Source organism: Ornithorhynchus anatinus, chromosome X5, assembly GCF_004115215.2.
Source record: "Ornithorhynchus anatinus isolate Pmale09 chromosome X5, mOrnAna1.pri.v4, whole genome shotgun sequence".
In the NCBI taxonomy this organism is placed as follows: domain Eukaryota; kingdom Metazoa; phylum Chordata; class Mammalia; order Monotremata; family Ornithorhynchidae; genus Ornithorhynchus; species Ornithorhynchus anatinus.
The window spans coordinates 52,146,097-52,168,628 of NC_041753.1; the positions used below are offsets into that span (position 1 = coordinate 52,146,097).

The 22,532-nt window shown below is 51.3% G+C and overlaps 1 protein-coding gene across 2 annotated transcripts in view; it reads left to right on the forward strand.

Moving 5' to 3' along the window:
* Nucleotides 1-3,572: 3,572 nt before the first annotated feature.
* The window catches only part of PLGRKT (plasminogen receptor with a C-terminal lysine), a 41,257-nt gene continuing 22,297 nt past the window's right edge, over nucleotides 3,573-22,532 (forward strand). The window contains exons 1-3 of one of the 2 annotated variants that reach the window (XM_029056051.2): nucleotides 3,574-3,687; nucleotides 6,603-6,676; nucleotides 8,058-8,144. In XM_029056051.2, the coding sequence (XP_028911884.1) occupies nucleotides 8,064-8,144 (81 nt within the window). In that variant the 5' untranslated portion in view covers nucleotides 3,574-3,687; nucleotides 6,603-6,676; nucleotides 8,058-8,063. Of the gene's footprint in view, nucleotides 3,688-6,602; nucleotides 6,677-8,057; nucleotides 8,145-22,532 lie in introns of both variants that reach the window. The other variant, XM_029056052.2, reaches the window with a different exon arrangement.

Below are 22,532 nucleotides of genomic sequence, written 5' to 3' on the forward strand. Positions count from 1 at the left end.
CAGTGAGCCCCACGTAGGACGGGGACCGTGTCCAACCCGACTTGCTCGTATCCACCCCGGTGCTCAGTACGGTGCCTGGCACGTAGTAAGTGCTTAACAAATACCACGATTATTATTTTATCGTATCTACGCTTGGACTCAGTACAGCAGTTGACACCTAGTAAGCCCTCGCCAAATACCACAATTAGCAGCACGGTGTAGGGGATAGGGCATGGGCCCGGGAGTCAGGAGATCATGGGTTCTAATCCCAGCTCTGCTCCTTGTCTGCTGTCTGGTCTTGGGCAAATGACTTTACTTCTCTGGGCCTCAGCTATCTCATCTGTAAAATGGGGATTGAGACGGTGAGCCCCACACGGGACGGGGACTGTGTCCAACCCAATTTGCTTGTGTCCACCCCAGTGCTTAGTACGGTGCCTGGCACCAAGTAAGCGTTCAACAGATACCACCGTTATTATTATCATTCTTAATAATAATAAAAAATAAATATAACGGGACGCCACTTTGCACAGGTTGGACCACAGCAGTACACGAAAGGCGAAATGCCCACCCAGCTACACTCGCCCCCCGCCCCACACGAGAAAAAGAAAGTTGAACCGATAGGGAATGGGTGATCGTAAGCACCGTCTAAATACAGCTCTTCCCAGAAACCAGTTGCAGACTGACCTCCCTCCCCGGGACTTCCCAATCAATCATTCATTTCATTCATTCACGCAATCGTATCTATTGAGGGCCGACTGGGTGCAGAGCACTGTACTGAGCGCTTGGAATGTACAATTCGGAGACCGACAGAGACGATCCCTGCCCAACGACGGGCTCGCCGTCTAAAAGGGGGAGTCAGACATCGAAACAACACAGGTAGTCGGGCATCGATACCGTCAAGATAAATAGAATCAGAGAGATATACACATCATTAATAAAATAAATAGAGTAAATAATATATACAGATATGCGTGGCTCAGTGGAAAGAGCACGGGCTTGGGAGTAGAGGTCATGGGTTCGAATCCCGGCTCCGCCGCTTGCCAGCTGTGTGACTGTGGGCAAATCACTTCACTTCTCTGTGCCTCAGTGACCTCACCTGTAAAATGGGGGTGAAGACTGTGAGCCTCACGAGGGACAACCTGATTACCCTGTATCTACCCCAGCGCTTAGAACAGTGCTCTGCACAGAGTAAGCGCTTAACAAATACCAACATTATTATATGCACAAGTGCCGTGGGGAGGGGAAGGGGTTAGGGCAGAGGGAGGGAGTAGGGGGAATGGTTGAGGAGAGAAGGGGCGGAGGGAAAGGGGAGGGCTCAGTCTGGGAAGGCCTCCTGGAGGAGGTGAGCTCTCAGTAGGGTTTTGAAGAGGGAAAGAGAGTTTGGCGGATGTGAGGAGGGAGGGCGTTCCGGGTCGGCGGTAGGACGTGGGCCGGGGGTCGACGGCGGGGCAGGCGAGAACGAGGCACCGTGAGGAGGCGAGCGGTGGCAGAGGAGCGGAGGGTACGGGGTGGGCTGCGGAAGGCGAGAAGGGAGGTGAGGCAGGAGGGGGCCGGGTGATGGACAGCTCTGAAGCCAATCGTTCTGTGGGACTTAAAAGCGGCCTGATATTGTGGATAGAGCACGGGCCCGGGACTCAGGAGGTCATGGGTTCTAATCCCCGTTCCTCCACCTGTCAGCTGTGTGACCTCGGGCAAGTCACTTCACTTCTCTGTGCCTCAGTTACCTCATCTGCAAAATGGGGATGAAGACTGTGAGCCTCGCGTGGGACAACCCGATTACCCTGTGTCTACCCCAGCGCTTAGAACGGTGCTCTGCACATAGTAAGTGCCTAACAAATACCAACATTATTATTATTACTTCACTTCACCGGGCCTCGGTCACCTCATCTGTAAAATGGGGAGAGGGACTGTGTCCAACCTGATTTGCTTGCCTCCACCCCCGTGCTTAGAATAGAGCCCGGCACTCAGGTGCTTAACAGATATCCCGATTATTATTATCACTGAGTACTTACTGTGTGCAGAGCACTTTGCAGAGAGTACAGGATACAAGAGTGGGTAGACTCATTCCCTGCCCACGTGAGCTTACGGTCCAGAGGGGGAGACAGGCATTAATAGAAATAAATCATTTACAGTCCCCAGAAGGAACCAGCTTGGCCTAGTGGAAAGAGCAGGGGCCTGGGAGTTAGAGGACCCGGGTTCTAATTCGAGGTCCATCGATTAGCTGCTGTGTGACCTTGGGCAAGTCCCTCCACTTCTCTGGGCCCCCGTTCCCTCATCTGCACAATGGGGATTTGATATCGGTTCTCCCGGGCTTGGGAGTCAGAGGTCATAGGTTCATTCATTCATTCGATAGTACTTACTGAGCGCTTACTGTGCGCAGAGCACTGTACTAAGCGCTTGGAATGGACAAATCGGTAACGGATAGAGACAGTCCCTGCCCATTGACGGGCTCACAGTCTAATCGGGGGAGACGGACAGACAAAAACAATAGCAATAAATAGAATCGAGGGGATCGGATCCCGGCTCCGCCACTTGCCAGCTGGGTGACCGCGGGCGAGTCACTTCACTTCTCTGGGCCTCAGTGATCTCATCTGGAAAAGGGGGATGAAGACTGGGAGCCCCACGCGGGACAACCTGATCACCTTGTGTCTCCCCGGCGCTTAGAACAGTGCTCTGCACATAGTAAGCGCCGAACAAATACCACCATTATTCTTATTATTTCGTGTGAGCCCCACGTGGGACCTGACGACCTTGGCTCCACCCCGGCGCTCAGTAGAGCGTTTGACACTTAACGAAGAGCAGTACGACCGTTGCTCTCGGTCGTCATCGTTCTTTAGCGTGGCTCAGTGGCAAGAGCCCGGGCTCGGGAGTCAGGGGTCATGGGTTCGAATCCTGGCTCCGCCACTCGTCCGCAGTGTGACTGTAGGCGAAGAGCATGGGCTTGGGGGTCAGAGGTCACGGGTTCGAATCCCAGCTCTGCCACTTGTCAGCTGTGTGACTGCGGGCAAGTCACTTCACTTCTCTGTGCCTCAGTTCCCTCATCTGTAAAATGCGGATGAAGATTGTGAGCCTCACGTGGGACGACCCGATGACCCTGTATCTCCCCCAGCGCTTAGAACAGTGCTCGGCACATAGTAAGCGCTTAACAAATACCAACATTACTTCACTTCTCTGTGCCTCAGTCACCTCATCTGTAAAATGGGGATTAACACCGTGAGCCTCACGTGGGACGACCTGAGGACCCTGTATCTCCCCCAGCGCTCAGAACAGTGCTCGGCACATAGTAAGCGCTTAACAAATACCAGCCTTATTACTTCACTTCTCTGGGCCTCAGTTCCCTCATCTGTCAAATGGGGATGAAGACTGGGAGCCTCCCGTGGGACCACCCGATGACCCTGGATCTCCCCCTGCGCTTAGAACGGTGCTCTGCACATAGCAAGCGCTTAACAGATACCAATATTGTTATTATTATTATTATTATTAAGGAAGGCCTGAGGGGGGTGGGGGGGCGAAATGGGTTCCGGGCCCTTTAAGAGTAATGGCGGCGGGGTGGGAGGGAGGCTCTACACGCTGATTGGCTGCCGACTAAATCGCCCGTTGGACCGACTTGGGGCGACCGAACTTGAAATAGAAGGGGACGGCCAGAGAAAGCCAGGCCCGGCAGCCCGACCCCCGAGCCCGCCGCCTCAGGCTCCCCGCTTCCAGTCGGTAAGCGGGAGACGATTGGGGGCGGGCGCGGGGCCGGGGCCGTGCGCATGCGCGCTGGACGGAGGCGCCCAGAGGCGCGCGCCGCCGGCCCAGGGGCGCGCGCCGCCGGCCGCTGGGCCCGAGGCGGCTGGGCGGCGGCCATGGCGTCCCTTCTAGGGGAGGATGAAGCGGGAGGGATCGTTCGGTTGGTTCGGTTGAGAAGCAGCGCGGCTCAGCGGAATAGAGCCCGGGCTTTGGAATCAGAGATCACGCGTTCGAATCCCGGCTCCGCCGCTTGTCAGCCGTGTGACTGTGGGCAAGTCACTTCTCTGTGCCTCAGTGACCTCATCTGGAAAATGGGGATTAAGACGGCGAGCCCCACGTGGGACAACCAGATTCCCTCGTGTCTCCCCCAGCGCTTAGAACGGTGCTCTGCACATAGTAAGCGCTTAACAAATACCGACATTATTATTATTATTTCCGCTGCGGCACGTGGGCCCCGGAAGTCAGCCAGCCACAATTCATTCGTTCACCCTTGCATTCATTCATCCAGTCGTACTTTAAGCCCCAACCGTCGTGTGTGCAGAACACCGAGCTAAGCGCTTGGGAAAGTACGGGGCGACACCAAACAGACACGTTCCCGGCCCACAACGAGCTCAGAGCTGGGCGGGGGGGACAGACGACGGCGTGGCTCGGTGGCAACAGCCCGGGCTTGGGAGGCATTCATTCATTCAGTAGTATTTATTGAGCGCTTACTACGCGCAGAGCACTGGACTAAGCGCTTGGAATGGACAAATCGGCAACAGATACAGTCCCTGCCCACTGAGGGGCTCACAGTCTAATCGGGGGAGACGGACGGACAAAAGCAATAGCAATAAATAATCGAGGTGGTGTACATGTCATTGACAAAATAAATAGGGTAATAAAAATATATGCGATCGAGCGGACGAGCACAGTGCTGAGGGGGAGGAGAGGCAGAGGTCATGGGTTCGAATGCCGACTCTGCCGCCTGGGCGAGTCGCTTCACCTCTCGGGGCCTCGGTTCCCTCGTCTGGAAAATGGGGATTAACTGGGAGCCTCACGTGGGACGACCCGATGACCCTGTATCTACCCCAGCGCTTAGAACAATGCTCTGCACATCGTAAGCACTTAACAAATCCCAGCATTATCATTATTATTATTAACAATACAGATAAATAAGATGACATATGTACAGAAGGGCTGTGGGGCCAGGAGAGGGGAAGAGCAAACCCCTCTCCCTTCCCCTCCCCTCAGCACTGTGCTCCGCTCAATTGTATATATTTTTTATTACCCTATTTATTTTGTTAGTGAGATGTACATCCCCTTGGTTCTATTTATTGCTATTGTTTTTGTCTGTCTCCCCCGGTTAGACTGTGAGCCCGTCACTGGGCAGGGACTGTCTCTCTCTGTTGCCGATTTGTCCATTCCAAGCGCTTAGTACAGTGCTCTGCGCATAGTAAGCGCTCAATAAATACTATTGAATGAATGAATGAACAGATGAAATGACAGATAGGGACATAATAGGAGTGGGGCCGGGGGTGGAGGGAAGAGCAAAGAGAGCGAGTCAGGGTGACAAAGAAGGGAGTGGGAGATGAGGAAGCGTGTGGGACTTCGTCCGGGAAGGCCTCTCGGAGGAGATGGGCCTTCGGTGAGGCTTTGAAGCGGGGGAGGACTATATGGGAAGGGAGAAGAAGAGGGCAGACAACCACTCGAAGTGTCGGGATCCCTCTCCCTTCTTCCGCCCGAGACCCCCGTAGCCATCTCTCCGAAGACGGCGGGCACGGGCTTCCCCGTTTTCTGCTCCCGGCCCCTGCTGAGTTAGGAGCAGATGGGCCGGGAGAGGGAGGTTGGTCTGCAACTGGTTTCCGGAGAGGGCTGCGCCTAGGTGTTACCCGTAATCGCTCACTTTTTTTTTTTCCCTTTTACAGCACCTATTAAACACTTGCCTCGCGCTAGCCACTCTACTGAAGTGCTAGGGTAGATCGATCAAAAAATCGATGGTCTTTGGCATTCCGGGACGGGTCGGAGACGACCCGACGGTGTGAGACGGGACTCTTGGTACAAGCGCTCAGTACGGTGCTCAGTAAATGTGGTGGAATGAATGAATGCGCGTTATGTGCCGAGAGCCACATTAAGTGCTCAGACAAGCTACTGGTCCCCGTCCCGCATACTCTCCCCAGCACTTAGTACAGGACCCTGCACACAGTACGCACTCCGTAAATGCTGTCGATTGATCGATACATAGGACTCGCAGTCTCGATCCCCCTTTTTCAGATGAGGTAACCGAGGCACAGAGAAGTTAAGTGACTTGCCCGAGGTCACACAGCGGATAAGTGGCGGAGCTGGTCAGGTCCGCTGATTCCCGACCCCGTGCTCTTTCCGCTAGGTCACGTCGCTTCTTGTACACTGCTTCGGCCGCTCCCTAAAAATGCATCTTTCTTTCTTTTGTGAGGGGCAGGGGACACGGGTAGAAGTAGTGAATGTATTTAATGAGTGCCGACTAGGTGCAGTGCGCTAGACTAAGCCCTTGGGAGAGTACGACGGAAGCGTGAGAAACGTCCCCTGCCCTCCAGGAGCTTATGCTCTAAAAGGGCAGGCAGACGTGAAAATATGCCGCGACAGTGCCGGAGAAGAAATAAGTGAATAGTACGTGCTGAAAGGAGCTGATGGGTTGATGTGACTTGCAGTGTTGAGACTTAATTGGGAAGGCTTGCTGGAGGAGTTGGGATTTTATGAGGGCTTTGAAGGTGGGAGGGACTAGTGGGTAAAGCACAGGTCTGGGAGCTAGAGGACCTGGGTTCTAATCCTGACGCTGCCCCCTGCCTGCTGTGGGACTTTAGGCAAGTCATTTTACTTTTCCGTGCTTATTTCCTCGACTGCGACGGGGATTCCAAACTCTTCTTCCTCCTACGTAGGCCGTGAGCGCCGTGAGGGACTTGTTCGTTCTCCCGTATCTACCCCAGAGCTTTAGTGCGGTGCTTGGCCCATAGTAAGTGCTGAACAAACACTACGATTGTTATTATTATTGTGAGTCTGTTGGATTAGGGGAGGAGGTGGGTCCCATGGAGCAGCATGAGCGAGGGGACAGAAGCGGGAGAGTCGAAAGCAAAGGTCGACCAGAAGCTTGGCTTGGGAGGAGAACAAGCAGGAGAGTAGTTTGCAAAGAAGGTCGATATATACATTGGGAAAAGTCGGTGAAGAGATCCCTGAGGTTGATTATGAGGAGATTTCACTTAGCGTGGAGAGGAGCGGGAAGCCGGTGGAGGGTTTTGAAGGGGGAAACGTGAGATGAGTGATGCTTCAAGATGATCCGTGCAGCAGCGAGGAGTACCTGTTGAAGGGGGAAGAGGCTGGAGCAAAGAGACCAGCAGAGAGGCTAGAAATTTGTCTAGATGCAATAGGGCGAGAGTTGGGACCGAAGTCTGGGTGGAGAGGAATAAGTAAAAGCAGGAAATGTTGCCGAGAAAGAACGGGCAGGATTTAGCAATAGGCAAGCCGTCCTGGGTGGTTGGTTGACAACTGTGGAGAAATGCTCTTCTGCCGAAGGTCACATTGGACACCGTTATAATAATGACGACGATGATGTCCGTTACACGCCTACCCTGTGCCAGGCTCTATTCTAAGCGCTGGAGTGGATACCAGCAAATTGACTTGGACGCAGGCCCCGTCCCCTGTGGGGCTCACAGTCTCAATCCTCATTTTCCAGATGAGGTAACTGAGACCCAGAGAAGTGAAGTGACTTGCCCGAGGTCACCCAGCAGGCAGGTGGTGGACCCAGGATCAGAACCCACGACCTTGCGACTCCCAGGCCCGGGCTCTGTGTTTGGTCACGTGCACGTGCAGGATCACGTAACGTCTGAAGCAGCGTGGCCTAGTGGAAATGGCTCGGGCCTGGGAGTCGGAGGACTTGGCTTCTAACCCCGATCCGCCTTATGTCCGCTGCGTGACCCTGGGCGAGACGCTTAACTTCTCTGGGCCTAAGTCACCTCGTATGTAAAATGGGGATTAAGACGGTGAGCCTCACATGGGACGTGGACTCCGTCCAAACAGATTAGCCTGTATCTACCCCACTGCTTAGTACAGTGCCCGGCACGTAGTAAGTACTTAACGAATGACATTTAAAAAAAAAAAAAAGGCCAGCCTAAGGTAACACGGCAGGCAAGTGACAGAGCTAGAATTGTAACCCAGGATTCCTGAGCTCTTCTCAGCAGGCCATGCTGCTATTTCTTTAAGACTAGAAATTAGAACATTAGGGGTTGAGAAATTAGAAACAAAGATTACAGCTGTTATAAGAATAATAGGATGCTGGGATCCTAATTGAACATGTATTAAATTTACCTTGATGTGTTGTTGTATTTTTAACATTTTAGGTCAAAATGGGATTTGTCTTTTCAAAATCTATGAATGAAAACATGAAAAACCAACAGGAATTCATGCTTATGAATGCTCGGCTTCAGGTAGGTCTGAATGGATTGCATTAATTTGTTCCGGTTTGAACTACTTGAGCACTTTGGGCTACAATAGCTGTATTTTATTCCCCATGAAAAAGATAAAGGGTAGGTAAGGCCACATGCAAGTTAGTCAAAATAAAGCAGAAAACTGCCGTTTCCTGATAGAATTCAAGTCGCTGAATAATGGTACACGTTAGGTGCCAAACAGGCTTTTGCAGAAACGATTGAAAACTACCGATCTAAAGTCGACGAGTCTAGGGTCTTTATTCGATGGGCATTCTGGGCATCCTCGGGGCCCCCTCCCTTGGGATGGGAATCAGGGTAAACCCTCTCCCACCCTTTTCCTCTGGTGCACCAGCTACTCCTTGCAAAACTCCTGTCGGCAGTGCGGGGTAGGGAGGCAGCTCCCAAGGCCCTAGAAGCATGGCTGTACTTGGGGAAGGTGGGACTAGCACAGCCTCTGGTCCCACCAGAGCCTTAAGTTGGCCCTGTTATCCCACCTAAACCGACAACTGTGTACGGCTCATTTTTTTTTAAAAAAATACGGATTTATTTGTTCACTCAGTATTCTACTTCCCTGGAAAGTTGGGGATTAATCTTGAAGTACCAAGGAGAAAGACAGGCATAGTGGATAGAGCGTGGGCCTGGGAGTCAGAAGGTTGTGGGTTCTAATCCCGCATCTGCCACTTGTCTGCTGTGTGACCCTGGGCGAGTCACTCTGTGCATCATTTACCTCATCTGGAAAATGGGGATTGAGACTGTGAGCCCCACATGGGGCAGGGGGACCTTGTCCAACCTGATTTGCTTGTATCCAACCTCAGCACTTGATACGGTGCCTGGCACATAGGAAGCGCTTAACAAATACCATCATCATCATGAGCTTGCTCCATAGCTGGCGGTCTTGCCCGAGAGGCCAGCTAAACCCTTGGATCTGTTCTGGATCTGACACTATATTAACGCCCGTCTCCCCTTCCGGGCCGTAAGCTCGTTGTGGGCAGGGAACGAGTCTCCCAACCCCGTCGTACTGTACTCTCCCCAGAGCTTAGGACAGTGCTCTGCGCACAGTAAGCGCTCACTAAATATCACTGATGATGATGATGACGATGATGATGACTGAGTCTCTCTAGGTCCTTCGAAACGGGGCTAGCGCTCACTGTGCGTTATTAGAGCGGATTACCGGAAGCAAACTACCTAAAGGCAGTAATGCGACCAACTCCTAGTCACCCCTCTCTCAAGTCCCTCTCATTGCAGGTTTTAGAGGTAAGAATGTGACCGTCAATTGCTGCTCCCCTCACTTCATTCTTTGCAATAGCAGATTCCCGGGTTAATCGAGCGTGGGAGCTAATAAATCTAGACTGAAATGCTGGAATTCACTGTAAATAGCCTGTGACCTCTTTGAGAGCAGAGGCTATGTCTTGTCTCTCTAGCAACTGGCAGTTTGGGTTAAAAGGACCGACGGGGAAGGGAGGTGGAGGAAGGGGTTTGAAATCCAACTGAAATGAGAGTTCGATGTCTCCCTGGTTATCGGTAGCACCAAAATGAGAGGGAAAGGTGGGGAAACAAAGGTCGTTCGTTCATTCGTTCAGTCGTCTTTATCGAGCGCTTACTGTGTGCGGAGCACTGTACTGAGCGCTCGGAAAGTACAGTTGGGCAAGAGATAGGTGATGGAACACAAGCCAAATCATTTTGCTCTTTGTTAATAGGGGAGACGATCGAGTGCTTAGTACAGTGCTCTGCACACGGTAAGCGCTCAATAAATACGACCGAATGAGTGGAAGCCAGTGCTTAAATCGGATTTTGAATCTTTTTGAGGAGTCCGGTTGTCCATATTATTCCGTCCCCTTGTACCAAAGATCATCAAGAGAGTGGACTGAAGCAATAATGATGTTAAGCAAACTCTTTCATCTAGTGGAAAGGGCACGATACTGGGAGTCAGGAGACCTAGATTCTAATCCCTGCTCTGGCTACTGTGTGGCCTTGGGCAAGTCACTTAACTCTCTGGGTCTCGGTTGCCTCTTTGGTAAAGCTGAGAGAAGATACCAGAGAAGCAGCGTGGCTCAGTGGAAAGAACATAGGTTTAGGAGTCAGAGATCATGGGTTCTAATCCCGCCCCCGCCATCTGTCAGCTGTGTGACTTTGGGCCAGTCACTTCTCGGTGCCTCGGTTACCTCATCCGTAAAATGGGGATTAAAACTGTGAGCCCCACGTGGGACAACCTGATCACCGAGTATCCCCCAGCGCTTAGAACAGTGCTTTGCACATAGTAAGCGCTTAACAAATGCCACCATTATTATTATTATACCAGCCCTTCCTCCCGCATAGATTGTCTGCTCCGTGTGGGACGGAGACTGTGTTTAGACTGTGACATCCTTGCAGGCAGGGGTCACGTCTGCCGGCTTTCCCGTAGTGTACTCTCCCAAGTGCTTAGTACAGTGCTCTGCACGGAGTGAACACTCGATAAATGCCACTGATTGATTGAGTAGCCTCTGCCCCCCGTTTATCACAGTGCTTGGCACATAATACGTCCTTCAAAACTATCAAAATGATTTTGAAGTCAGGTAAAGATGTACACTTTCATAAAACGCCACTAGGTGGCACCCCGAGCTTCGTGTGGTCATAGTAGACCCTTAATTTAATCATTAGTGGTATTTACTGAGCGCCTACTGTGTGCTAAGCACTTGGCAAGAATGGAATAAAGACTGAAGCTAAAAGGAGCTGTAGAGCAAACTCCCTGTGGGCAGAGATCGTGTCTGCCGACTCTATTAATCTTGTCCTTTTCCCAAGCCCTTCTGGCAGTGAGTGCCCACGGAAAGCGCTCAGTAAATCGCATCGATTGATGATTGATCTTTTACAGTATAATGGAGAAGACAGTCATAAAAAATTCCAAACAGAAAGATCCAAATAGATAACTGACTGCGGACGTACTAACGTAAGCTGGGGAGGCGTATGAACAAAATATAAGGGCTAGAGGTGGCCGTGGGGTCGATTCGACTCGGGGTGTCGGGAGTGTCGCGGGAAAGGTTTATTGGAGCAGGTGGGAGGGATTTTAGGAGGCCTCTGAACTTGGGGAGAGCCGTGGTCTGTCGGATTTTGGTCGGGGGAGGGAGTTCCCGGCTGGGAGAGCCGTGCGAGCGAGGGGATGGAAGCGGGAGCATCATTTGTAAGCTCCTTAGTGCAGGGATCGTGCCTTTTACCTCTGCGTTCTTGCCCGAGCACTTGGTACTGTGCTCCGCCCACAGGCACTCAATAAGTACCGTGGAGTCATCAAAACGGGACTGTAATAACTGAAACTCTGGACTGTAAGTTCCTTGTGGGCAGGGAATGTTTCTACCAACTCTGTTGTACTCTCCCACGGGCTTAATACAGTGCTCTGCACACAGTAAACGCTCCAAAAATACCACCGATCGGTTGATCTGAGTGGGAAAAAGAACCACATAGAGATGAGGGTAAGTGCTCCCCAGAATCTGAAGATCCGGAGTGGTTTAGGCAAAGCTAGTGATGGTTCGCAGAAAGGTCAATTCAACCAACTTCTGCTGAGTGCACAGAATAGGCAAGACGATCCTCTAGCCACAAAAACAAAATGGGTTTTTGTTTCTATTCTCTATCTGATTAGTGTGACGGGGTTCTGAAACAAAAAGATCCAAAACTTTAAAAGTTTCCAACTGTGAATTTCACAAGGGACAACAATGAGTTACTAAAAATGATAACAATAGTAAGAATGATAATGATGGTGGTATTGGTTAAGTGCTTAGTATGTGCCAAGAACTATACTAAGCGCTGGGCTAGTTACAAGAAAATCAGGTGAGATAAAATCCCTGTCCCGCACGGGCGTTACAGTCTGCGTTCTGAACCCCTTTTCTCCTTCTCCTCCCCAAAGAGTAGAATCTAGGAGGAATTTTTCCCTGCAGATAATTCTCGTACATTTTATAAAGCTCACGCTTAGGGAAGCAGCGTGGCTCAGTGGAAAGAGTCTGGGCTTCGGAGTCAGAGGTCATGGGTTCAACTCCCGGCTCTGCCACTTGTCAGCTGTGTGACTGTGGGCAAGTCACAACTTCTCTGTGCCTCAGTTACCTCATCTGTAAAATGGGGATTAACTGTGAGCCCCAAGTGGGACAACCTGATTACCCTGTATCTCCCCCAGCGCTTAGAACAGTGCTCTGCACATAGTAAGCGCTTAACAAATACCAACACTATTATTATTATTAAATGGAAGAGTTACTCTCATATTTTTAGTTAACACAGCTTTTTGTTTCAACCGTTCCCCATGGCTCAAGTGATTAACTAGTGACTACCTCGGATGCCTCTGACCGAATATTTAGTGAGGAGGATAACAGTACTTAGTAAGTTTAAGAGGAAATAGCAAGCATATAAAAAAAAATAATAACGTTAGTATTTGTTAAGCGCTTACTATGTGCCGAGCACTGTTCTAAGCGCTGGGGTAGACACAGGGGAATCAGGTTGTCCCACGTGGGGCTCACGGGCTTAATCCCCATTTTACAGATGAGGTAACTGAGGCACAGAGAAGTGAAGTGACTCGCCCACAGTCACACAGCTGACAAGTGGCAGAGCTGGGATTCGAACTCATGACCTCTGACTCCAAAGCCCGTGCTCTTTCCACTGAGCCACGCTGCTTCTCTTTCATGTTCTTGCTTTTTCCTTCAGAAGGGTGATCAGTGACCGAGTTGGGTATGCCTTTTTTTAATAGTATTTAAGGGCTTACTGTGTGTCAAGCACTGTTTTAAGCACTGGGGTAGATACAAGTTGAACAGGCCCTATCCAGTTCCTGTCACACATGGGGCTCACAGTCCCAGTAGAAGGAAGAATGAGAATCCTCATTTTGCAGTTGAGGAAACTGAGGCACGGAGAGGTTAAAGACGGACCTAGGTACCAAACCTGGCTGCGCCACGTTTCTGCTGTGTGGTCTTGGGCAAGTCACTTAGCTTATCTGTGCTTCAGTTCCCTCATCTGTAAAATGGGGATTAAGACGATGAGCCCCTTGTGCGACATGAACTGTGTCTGTCCTGATTAGCTTGATTCTACTCCAGCGCTTAGTACAGTGCCTGGGACATAGTAAGCGCTTCATCAAAGACTCGGGATCTCTGCCCCCGGGCTTATGGTCAGCTCTCCAACCTGGACTTCTGCACCCCCGCTCGAGGACTCCGACACTGAGGATCCCCACCCCCCACCCCGCCACCGCAGACCCCACAGCCACCAGATCCACGAGTAGCTCCCAGACCTCCCTGCAACTTTTCCTGACCCTCGTAGCCCATCCTGGTAGCAGACCCGATCCGCAGGACTCTGTTTTTCCCAACATCCCCCCCCCCCCAGAGTCGTGGGACATTGTGCTCCCCTGCTCCTCCCACCCCCGGGCCTTGGGACATTGTGCTCCCCTGCCGCCCCCCCCCCCCCACGGCCGTTGGACATTACATCCCCAACCGCCCTCCCCCCACTCCGCCTGGAAGCGGCCATCCTTTGGGAAGCCCTCACTCCCTCCTCCCCTGTGAGGTGATAGATTTCCCCCGCCCCCCCTTCCCCACCCCCATCCCCAGGCTACAATGCCCTTGTTCTCACTGCGTTACCTTAGCCGCCACCTGCGTCCGCAACCCACATCGGACATCCTCAGGGCTCCCTCCGCCGCCTCAGAGACATTTGGACCATGAGCCCCAGGACTCTCCTTGCCTCTAGCCTTTTGATTTTGATGTTGATCAGATCGACCCTTAGTCAAGTCAACACCCGACCCTGGTCATCACCCGCTTATTAATAATATTTTATTGTATCATGTTACTATAGTACCGCTTTCCCATGTTATCGTTAATTGTTCTCAGCGCTGCCACCTACTTCTCTGGCCTCACTTCCGCCCTCACCCCCACCCTTTCCGCCCCTTCCGATCCTCTCCTTCCCCTTCCCCTCTCTCGCCCAGTTCTTTCCCGCTCTCTCCTCTGCCTCCTCCCTTCCTCCTCTCCCCCGCCCTAGAACCCCACTTTACCAGTGCCACCCCTCTTCCCCTTCCCCCTACGCTCCTCCCCTCCAAACCCCCTCCTCCCACCCTCTCCCCTTCCCTCTTCCCCACCCACGCCCCATCCCAGTCCTCCTGTCCCACCGCTACCCCTCATCCCCCTCTCCCCCTCCAGGGCCCCGCCACCTCCTTCCCATCCAAACCCTCCCCTCCCCCCGCTCTCCCCCCTCCCCTTGCACCCACAGCTACTTTCAAGTGTGGCCTCTGGACCCCCTGCTCCATTACAGGTAAACCATCTTTCATCCTTGACCTTTTCCTTTCCCGCCCTCTCCTCCCCCTCGCCCTTACGGAGACCTGGCTCACTCCCGAAGACACGGTCTCCGCCGCTGCTCTCTCCAGCGGAGGCCTCTCCTTTTCCCGCTCCCCCAGACTCACCAGGAAGGGAGGAGGTGTCGGCTTCCTTCTCTCACCCCGATGCCGCTTCCGCACTATCCCTCCTCCCCCTTCCCTCTCTTTCCCCTCCTTCGTAGCCCATATCATTCGCCTCTACCACTCCCTCCAGATCCTTGTGGCCGTCATCTACCGCCCTCCCGGTCCCACCTCCGACTTCTTTGACCACCTTGACCCCTTTCTCACCTTCCTTCTCTCCTTCTCTCTGCCCACTCTGATCCTCGGAGACTTCAACATCCACATGGATGTACCCGGTGACTCCTCTGCCGCCCGCCTCCTATCGCTCCTCGACTCTGCCGACCTCCTGCTCCACCACACCTCACCCACTCACCGCCTTGGTCACACCCTCGACCTCTTCATCTCCCACCGCTGCACTATCTCTTCCCTCACCAACTCTGAAATCCCTCTCTTGGACCATAACCTTCTCACCTGCCTCCTCTCTCCCACTGTCTCCCCCTGCAAATCTGTATTACTTCCCCAAAGAGACCTCCGCTCTCTTGATCCCATCCATCTCTCCAGAAGCATCTCTCCCCACCTTGCTCCCCGTCCTCTCTTCCCACTCTCGATGATCAGGTTACCGCTCTCAACTCCACCCTCTCTACTCATCTCAACTCACTCGCCCCCCTTTCCCTCCGCCGTTCTCGCTCCACTGACCCACAGCCCTGAGTCTCTGCCTCTGTGCGCCTCCTTCACTCTTATGCTCGAGCTGTTGAGCACTGCCGGCGAAGGTCCGAGCACCAAGCCAACCTTATCCATTTCAAATTTATCCTTTCTCTGCCTTAACTCTGCCCTCTCCTCCGCCAGGCAAAACTACTTTTCTTCCCTCATTGACCCCCGTGCCCGTCACCCCCGCCCATTGTTCCGGACCTTTAATTCTCTCTTCAGGTCCCCTGTTCCTCCCCCTCCCCCATCCCTCACCCCCAACTATCTGGCCACCTACTTGATCATGAAAATTAACACAATCAGGTCGGAGCTCCCCAAAGTCACTCCTCCCCCTTTTGCCTCCCCCCCACCCCAACACTCTCCCCTACTTTCCCATCCTTCCCTGCAGTATCCTCAGAGGAGATCTCCTCCCTCCTTGCAAGTGCCAACCCCTCCACCTGTGCTTTGGATCCCATTCCCGCTCACCTTATAAAAACCATCGCCCCTTCCCTCCTCCCCTCCTTAACTTCTATCTTTAACCGCTCACTCTCCAATGGCTTCTTCCCCTCTGCCTTCAAACATGCCCGTGTCTCCCCATCCTTAAAAAACCCTCTGTCGACCCCACTTCCCCTTCCAGTTATCGCCCTATCTCCCTCCTACCCCTCCTTTCCAAGCTCCTAGAACGAGTCGTCTACACTCGCTGCCTAGAATTCCTTAACTCCAACTCTCTCCTGGACCACCTCCGATTTGGCTTCTGTCCCCTCCACCCTACCGAAACTGCTGTCTCAAAGGTCACCCGTGACCTCCTCCTTGCCAAATCCAATGGCTTCTACTCTATCCTAATCCTCCTCGACCTCTCAGCTGCCTTTGACACTGTCGACCATCCCCTTCTCCTCCAAACCTTATCTCACCTTGGCTTCACGGACTCCGTCCTCTCCTGGTTCTCCTCTTATCTCTCTGGCCGTTCATTCTCGGTCTCCTTCGCAGGCTCCTCCTCCCCCTCCCATCCTCTAACTGTAGGGGTTCCTCAAGGGTCAGTTCTCGGCCCTCTTCTGTTCTCCATCTACACTCACTCCCTCGGTGAACTCATTCGCTCCCACGGCTTCAACTATCATCTCTATGCAGATGACACACAGATCTGCATCTCCGCCCCTGTCCTCTTCTCCTCCCTTCAGTCTCGTATCTCCTCCTGCCTCCGGGACGTCTCCACCTGGATGTCTGCCTGCCACCTAAAACTCAACATATCCAAAACTGAGCTCCCTGCCAAGCTCTTCCTGACTTCCCCATCACCGTGGATGGTACGACCATCCTTCCCGTCTCTCAAGCCCGCAACCTTGGTGTCATCCTTGACTCGGCTCTCTTGTTCACCCCACACATCCGATCCGTCACCAAGGCCTGCCAGCCTCACCTTTACAATATCGCCAAGATCCGCCCTTTCCTCTCCATTCAAACAGCTATCGTGCTGGTACAGGCTGTCATAATATCCCGGCTGGATTATTGTGTCGGCCTTCTCTCTGATCTCCCTTCCTCCTGTCTCTCCCCGCTCCAGTCTGTTCTTCATTCCGCTGCCCGTCTCATCTTCCTGCAGAAACGCTCTGGGCATGTCACTTCCTTCCTTAAAAACCTCCAGTGGTTGCCTTTCAACCTCCGCACGAAACAAAAACTTCTCACTCTAGGCCTCAAGGCTCTCCATCATCTTGCCCCCTCCTACCTCTCCTCCCTTCTCTCTTTCTACTGCCCCACCCCGCACACTCTGCTCCTCTGCCGCTCACCTCCTCACCATTCCCTGTTCTCGCGTATCCCGCTGTCGACCTCTGGCCCACGTCCTACCACAGTCCCGGAATGCCCTCCCTCCTCACCTCCACTGAACTGACTCTCTTCCCCTCTTCAAAGCCCTACGGAGAGCTCACCTCCTTCAAGAGGCCTTCCCAGACTGAGCTCCCCTTTTCCCTCTGCTCCCTCTGCTGCCTCTCTGCCCCCCACCCCCACCTCCCCACAGCTAAGTCCCCTTTCCCCCCTTTCCCTCTGCTCCTCCCCCCTCCCTTCCCCTCCCCTCAGCACTGTGCTCATTTGCTCATTTGTATATATTTTTATTACCCTATTTATTTTGTTAATGATACGTACATCCCCATGACTCTATTTATTGCTATTGTTTTTGTCTGTCTCCCCCGATTAGACTGTAAGCCCATCAGTGGGCAGGGATCGTCTCTCTCTGTTGCCGAATTGTACATTCCAAGCGCTTAGTACACTGCTCTGCACATAGTAAGCGCTCAGTAAATACTATTGAATGAAATACTATTAAAAAAAAAGTGACTTGCCCAAGCTGACAAAGCAGGCCAGTTGTGGAGCTGGGATCAGAATCCAGGTCCTCTGACTCCGAGGCCTGTGCTGTCTCCCTTAGGCCACGCTGCTTCCAAATAACCTTTTAGTTATCCCCAGGTGAATGTTGAGTTAGCAGAAAAGGTAATTAATTACCGTTTCCATTCCAAAAAAAGGCAGATATAAATTTTATTCAGTGATCTGATCATGGCATTTCCATGAACTACACTCTACCATTGGCAAGAGAGAAATTCAGAAAACTAGACCCCAATTTTCCCTGCCTAACAAGGGTGGTGTCAGCAAGGAGCAGGAACTAGAAGTCAGCATCAGCAGATAGGGAAGGAGCGGGGCTCTGAGGGATTGGGTAAAATCGTGGGCCTTACTTAGCCTAGGGATGGGAGTGGACTAAGGTAAAAAAAAAAAAAATTCTTCCTGAGTTTAGACCAGCCTCAGATTGGCTTGGGTGGCCTCTAGCTCCCCTTTTTTATCTTTTTTTTAAAATGATATTTGTTAAGTGCCAGACACTGTACTAAGCACTGGGTCAGATGCCAGATAAATCGGGTTGGACGCAGTCCCTGTCCCAGCTGGGGCTCTCAGTCTTAATCCCCATTTTACAGATGAGGGAACTGAAGCACAGAGAAGTCAAGTGACTTACCCAAGGTCACACAGCAGACAAGCGGTGGAGCAGGGATTAGAACCCATGTCCTGCGGCTCCCAAGCCTGTGCTCTTGCCACTGGACCATGCTGCTCCCTTCCTCTGGAGATGGGGGCAAAGACCATTAGAAAGGAGAAAAACGCTCACACTCCTATACACACACACACATACATCCTGGCTCTTGGGGAGAATGTGTTCAGAAGGGAGAAACTGCCTCCTAGGAAGTGGGGGGATTGTACATGGTTACCTGGTGCCCACGGTGTCTTTAACGTACCCTCGTTCCCATTTTTCATTCATTCACTCACTCGTATTTATTGAGCACTTACTGTGCGTAGAGCACTGTATAAAGCTTGGGAAAGTACAGTACAACAATAAACAGTCCCATTCCCTGCCCACAACGAGCTTCCAGTCCATAGTGGGGGAGACAGGCATCAGTACAGATCAATAAAATGACAGATATGTACATAAGTGCCATGGGGCTGGGCGAGGGGAAGAGCAAAGGGAGCCAGTCAGGGTGACTCAGAAAGGAGTGGGAGATGAGGAAAAGTGGGGTTTATAGTCTGGGAAGGCCTCTTGGAGGAGATGGGCCTTCAGTAAGGCTTTGAAGTCGGGGGGAGCGTCATTTTTCAACTTTGACTCCCCGGTGCTGCAGTCATGACATTTATTCATTCATTCAATAGTATTTATTGAGTGCTTACTATGTGCAGAGCACTGTACTAAGTGCTTGGAATGTACAATTCGGCAACAGATAGAGACAATCCCTGCCCATTGACGGGCTCACAGTCCAATCGGGAGGAGACAGACGGACAAAAACAAGACAACTTAATCGCGATAAGTAGAATCAAGGGGATGGACACCTCATTAACAAAGTAAATAGGGTAATAAAAATATATACAAATGAGCACAGTGCTGAGGGGAAGGGAGAGGGGGAGGAGCAGGGGGAAAGGAGGGAAAGGGGGCTTAGCTGAGGGGAGGTGAAGAGGGGGGCAGAGAGGCAGCAGAGGGAGCAGAGGGAAGAAGGGAAGCTGGATTAGGATGGAGTGGAGGCCATCTGACTTCCGCAGTGAATTCACAACATTCTAGTCACATCACCCCAAAAGCCTCCTTTAGTGCCTATGGATTTTACTCCGGCCCTCAGTATTTATGTTCGTATGTTTATTTATTTGCATATTCAAGCATTCCCCTGTTTCTTCTTGGCCTACTTGTATCGCTCGTTCTAGTCTTGTTCTTCTTCCTGCTTGCACTATATTGCACATAACTTCTGGCTGGCTGGCTGCCTGCCTTAGATTGTAAACCCCTTGAGGGCAGGGAAAACGTTTTGCTTTTGTTATACTCTACCAAATGCCTAGTACAGTGCCTCATACTCGGGCGCTTAATAAACCCATTCATCAGTCGACTGGATAACTCGAAATTGTGACGAGAGGCGGTTCCAAATGGGAACTTAGCCCCAGAGCCTGTGATGGACTTGTTCCACCTCTTCTAATGCGAGCAGTTCATCTGCGAAGATGCACCATGCTCTCAGGTCATTATCCTTATGCTCAACTATTTCTCCTCTCTGTAATTAATTTTAATGCATCTCCCCCTGTAGACTATAAGCATCTCGTGGACGGGGTCGTGTCTACCAACTCTATTGCATTTTATTTTCCCAAGCACTTAGTACAGTGCTCAATAAATACCAACGTGTGTTTGATCATTCCGAGGTACTGACCGAATTGAGTTTCTGCGGTGTGCTCTCTCCCCCCACCCCCCTGCATTGTATGTTCAAAAAGAAATCTATTTTGTCCTTTGTTCTTTTCCCAAATACCACCTACAATCTTTGGGTTTAAGACCGGGAGCTTTGTTAAAAAATTAAATCCCCCCGCACACACCCCCCCCTTCCCTTGAAGTACTAACAGCTGGAAAGAGTAGGTATGTTGCTGAATTTACGTTGGCCATGATGGTCTTCAAGAACGTGACAAATTATTTGATGTTATTTATGCTAAACTATCACTCCTTTAGAACCCCATAAGTCTCTAAAATCCATGAGTTTTGACAGCTTTCCTTTGGGATGCAATTTGTATTTGACAATATTACCGAATGAGTAAGACCATTTATCTATGACGCCAGAGGCAATCTTTTAATCTCTGAAATTTAACCACACTGTTGACTAATGGAAAAAGAAAACTGTCTAAATAATCTTGCCTAGGAGATAAAGCCCAAGCCCATTCAAAAAAATGTATACAATTGAAATTCTGTCTGGTTATCTTGTGCTCGCTGAAATTGAAGAACATCTTGTTCTTATTTGAGATAATTTTATTACACCCGTGAATAATGACATGCTATGATAAATTCTTACCAATGAAAGTCTAGAATGATCCTGTAGCGTATGAAGCCAGCAGGCAAAAATTGCACCTGTGTGGACATAAGATACCTTTGCTCTCCTTTTATATCCTGTTTTTCAAAGCGTGACTCTCACTTGCAGTTCATTCCGATAATTGGGAGTCTAAAAGTAGAAGTCAGAAAAAGTTTCTAGGAAAAGTTCTCATTGTGACCCAAATTCGCATGGAAGAATTTTAACCTTTGACATCGAGCCGACTCTTGTTATAGAAACCCCCTCCCTCTGCCCCTCAAACACATACCCGCGTATGCGCTTTTTTTGCCACCCTGGGGTGTTCATGGCAGGCCATGGAGTCCAAATGGGGTATGGTTAACAGCTAAGACTCTCTTCCCCCTGCGCCCCCAGATATATATAGGGAGAGAGAGTTATGCGTGACTGAAAATGGCTAATGTGGGATCCGCAGTCCCGACCACATTAGGCACACAGAAAGGTCATCTCGGGCTGTGTTGTCCTGTTTATCATTTGCAGGGTACAGTACACTTTTGTACTTTTGCTCCCTCATCTCTCGTTCCTTATGAAGTGGCAAAACCAGATAGACAAGCTAATATCTTAGAGAAGCACCTTGGCCTAGTGGAAAGAGCACAGGCCTGGGAGTAAGAGGACCTGGGTTTTAATCCCATTCATTCATTCGATAGTATTTATTGAGCGCTTACTACGTGCAGAACACTGTACTAAGCGCTTGGAATGTACAGTTCGGTAACAGAGACAATCCCTGCCCAGTGACGGGCTCACAGTCTAAACGGGGGAGACAGACGGCAGAGAAAAACAGAACGAAACAAAAGCAAGACAACATGATCACGATAAACGGAATCAAGGGGATGTACACCTCATTAACAAAATAAATACGGTAATAAAAATATATAGAAAGGAGCACAGTGCTGAGGGGAGGGGAAGGGAGAGGGGGAGGAGCAGAGGGAAAGGGGGGAAAGGGGGCTTACCTGAGGGGAGGTGAAAGGCGGGGGCAGAGGGGGAGCAGAGGGAGCAGAGGGAAAAGGGGTAGCTCGGTCTGGGAAGGCCTCTTGGAGGAGGTGAGCTCTCAGTAGGGCTTTGAAGAGGGGAAGAGAGTCAGCTTAGCGGAGGTGAGGAGGGAGGGCATTCTGGGATGGCGGAAGGACGTGGGCCAGGGGTCGATGGCGGGATAGGCATGAACGGGGGACAGTGAGGAGGAAATATGGAACGCTGCACGCATTTGCGTGTCATCCTTGCGCAAATCCCGGCTCCATCACTCGAATGTGGCGTCACCTTGAACAAATCACTTAACTTCTCCTGTGCCTCGGTTACCTCATCTGTAAAATTCATTCGTTCATTCATTCAGTCGTATTTACTGAGCACTCACTGCGTGCAGAGCACTGTACTAAGCGCTTGGCAAGTACAGTTCAGCAACAGAGACAAGCCCTGCCCAACAACGGGCTCACGGTCTAGAAGGGGGGCGATAGATAACAAAAGAAGTAAACAGGCATCAATAGCGTCAATATAAATGAATAGAATTATAGACATCTGCACATCATTAATAAAATAAATAGAAAAATCTGTACATATGTGCACAAGTGCTGTGGGGCGGGGAGGGGGGTAGAGCAGAGGAAAAGGAGGGCTTAGTCTGGGAAATGGGGATTAAGTCTTTGAGCTTCATGGGGCACAGGGGCTGGGTCCAACCTGATTAACTTATATCTACCCAGCACTTAGTACAGTGTCTGGCATCTAGTAAACATTTAACAAATGCCGTAAAAAAGGTCCTTGGAGCTACTTGGTACTAGTCCCACTTTCAAAGCTGACCCTGGATGCCCCGCTGTACCCTCCGCCCCACCCCTGGCAAATATCCAAACGGGATGTGGGAAATAGCACTTGTTCCCATAACTCCCAAGTGGCAACAGCTGTCAATTGGGTCGCTTTCTGGGCCGATCGGGAGGTCTGCAGTAACAAGCAATCTCACAGAGCACAATCCGTGAGGGAAGCAGCGTGGCCTAGTGGAATTCTGGCACAGCGTCCGACCCACTG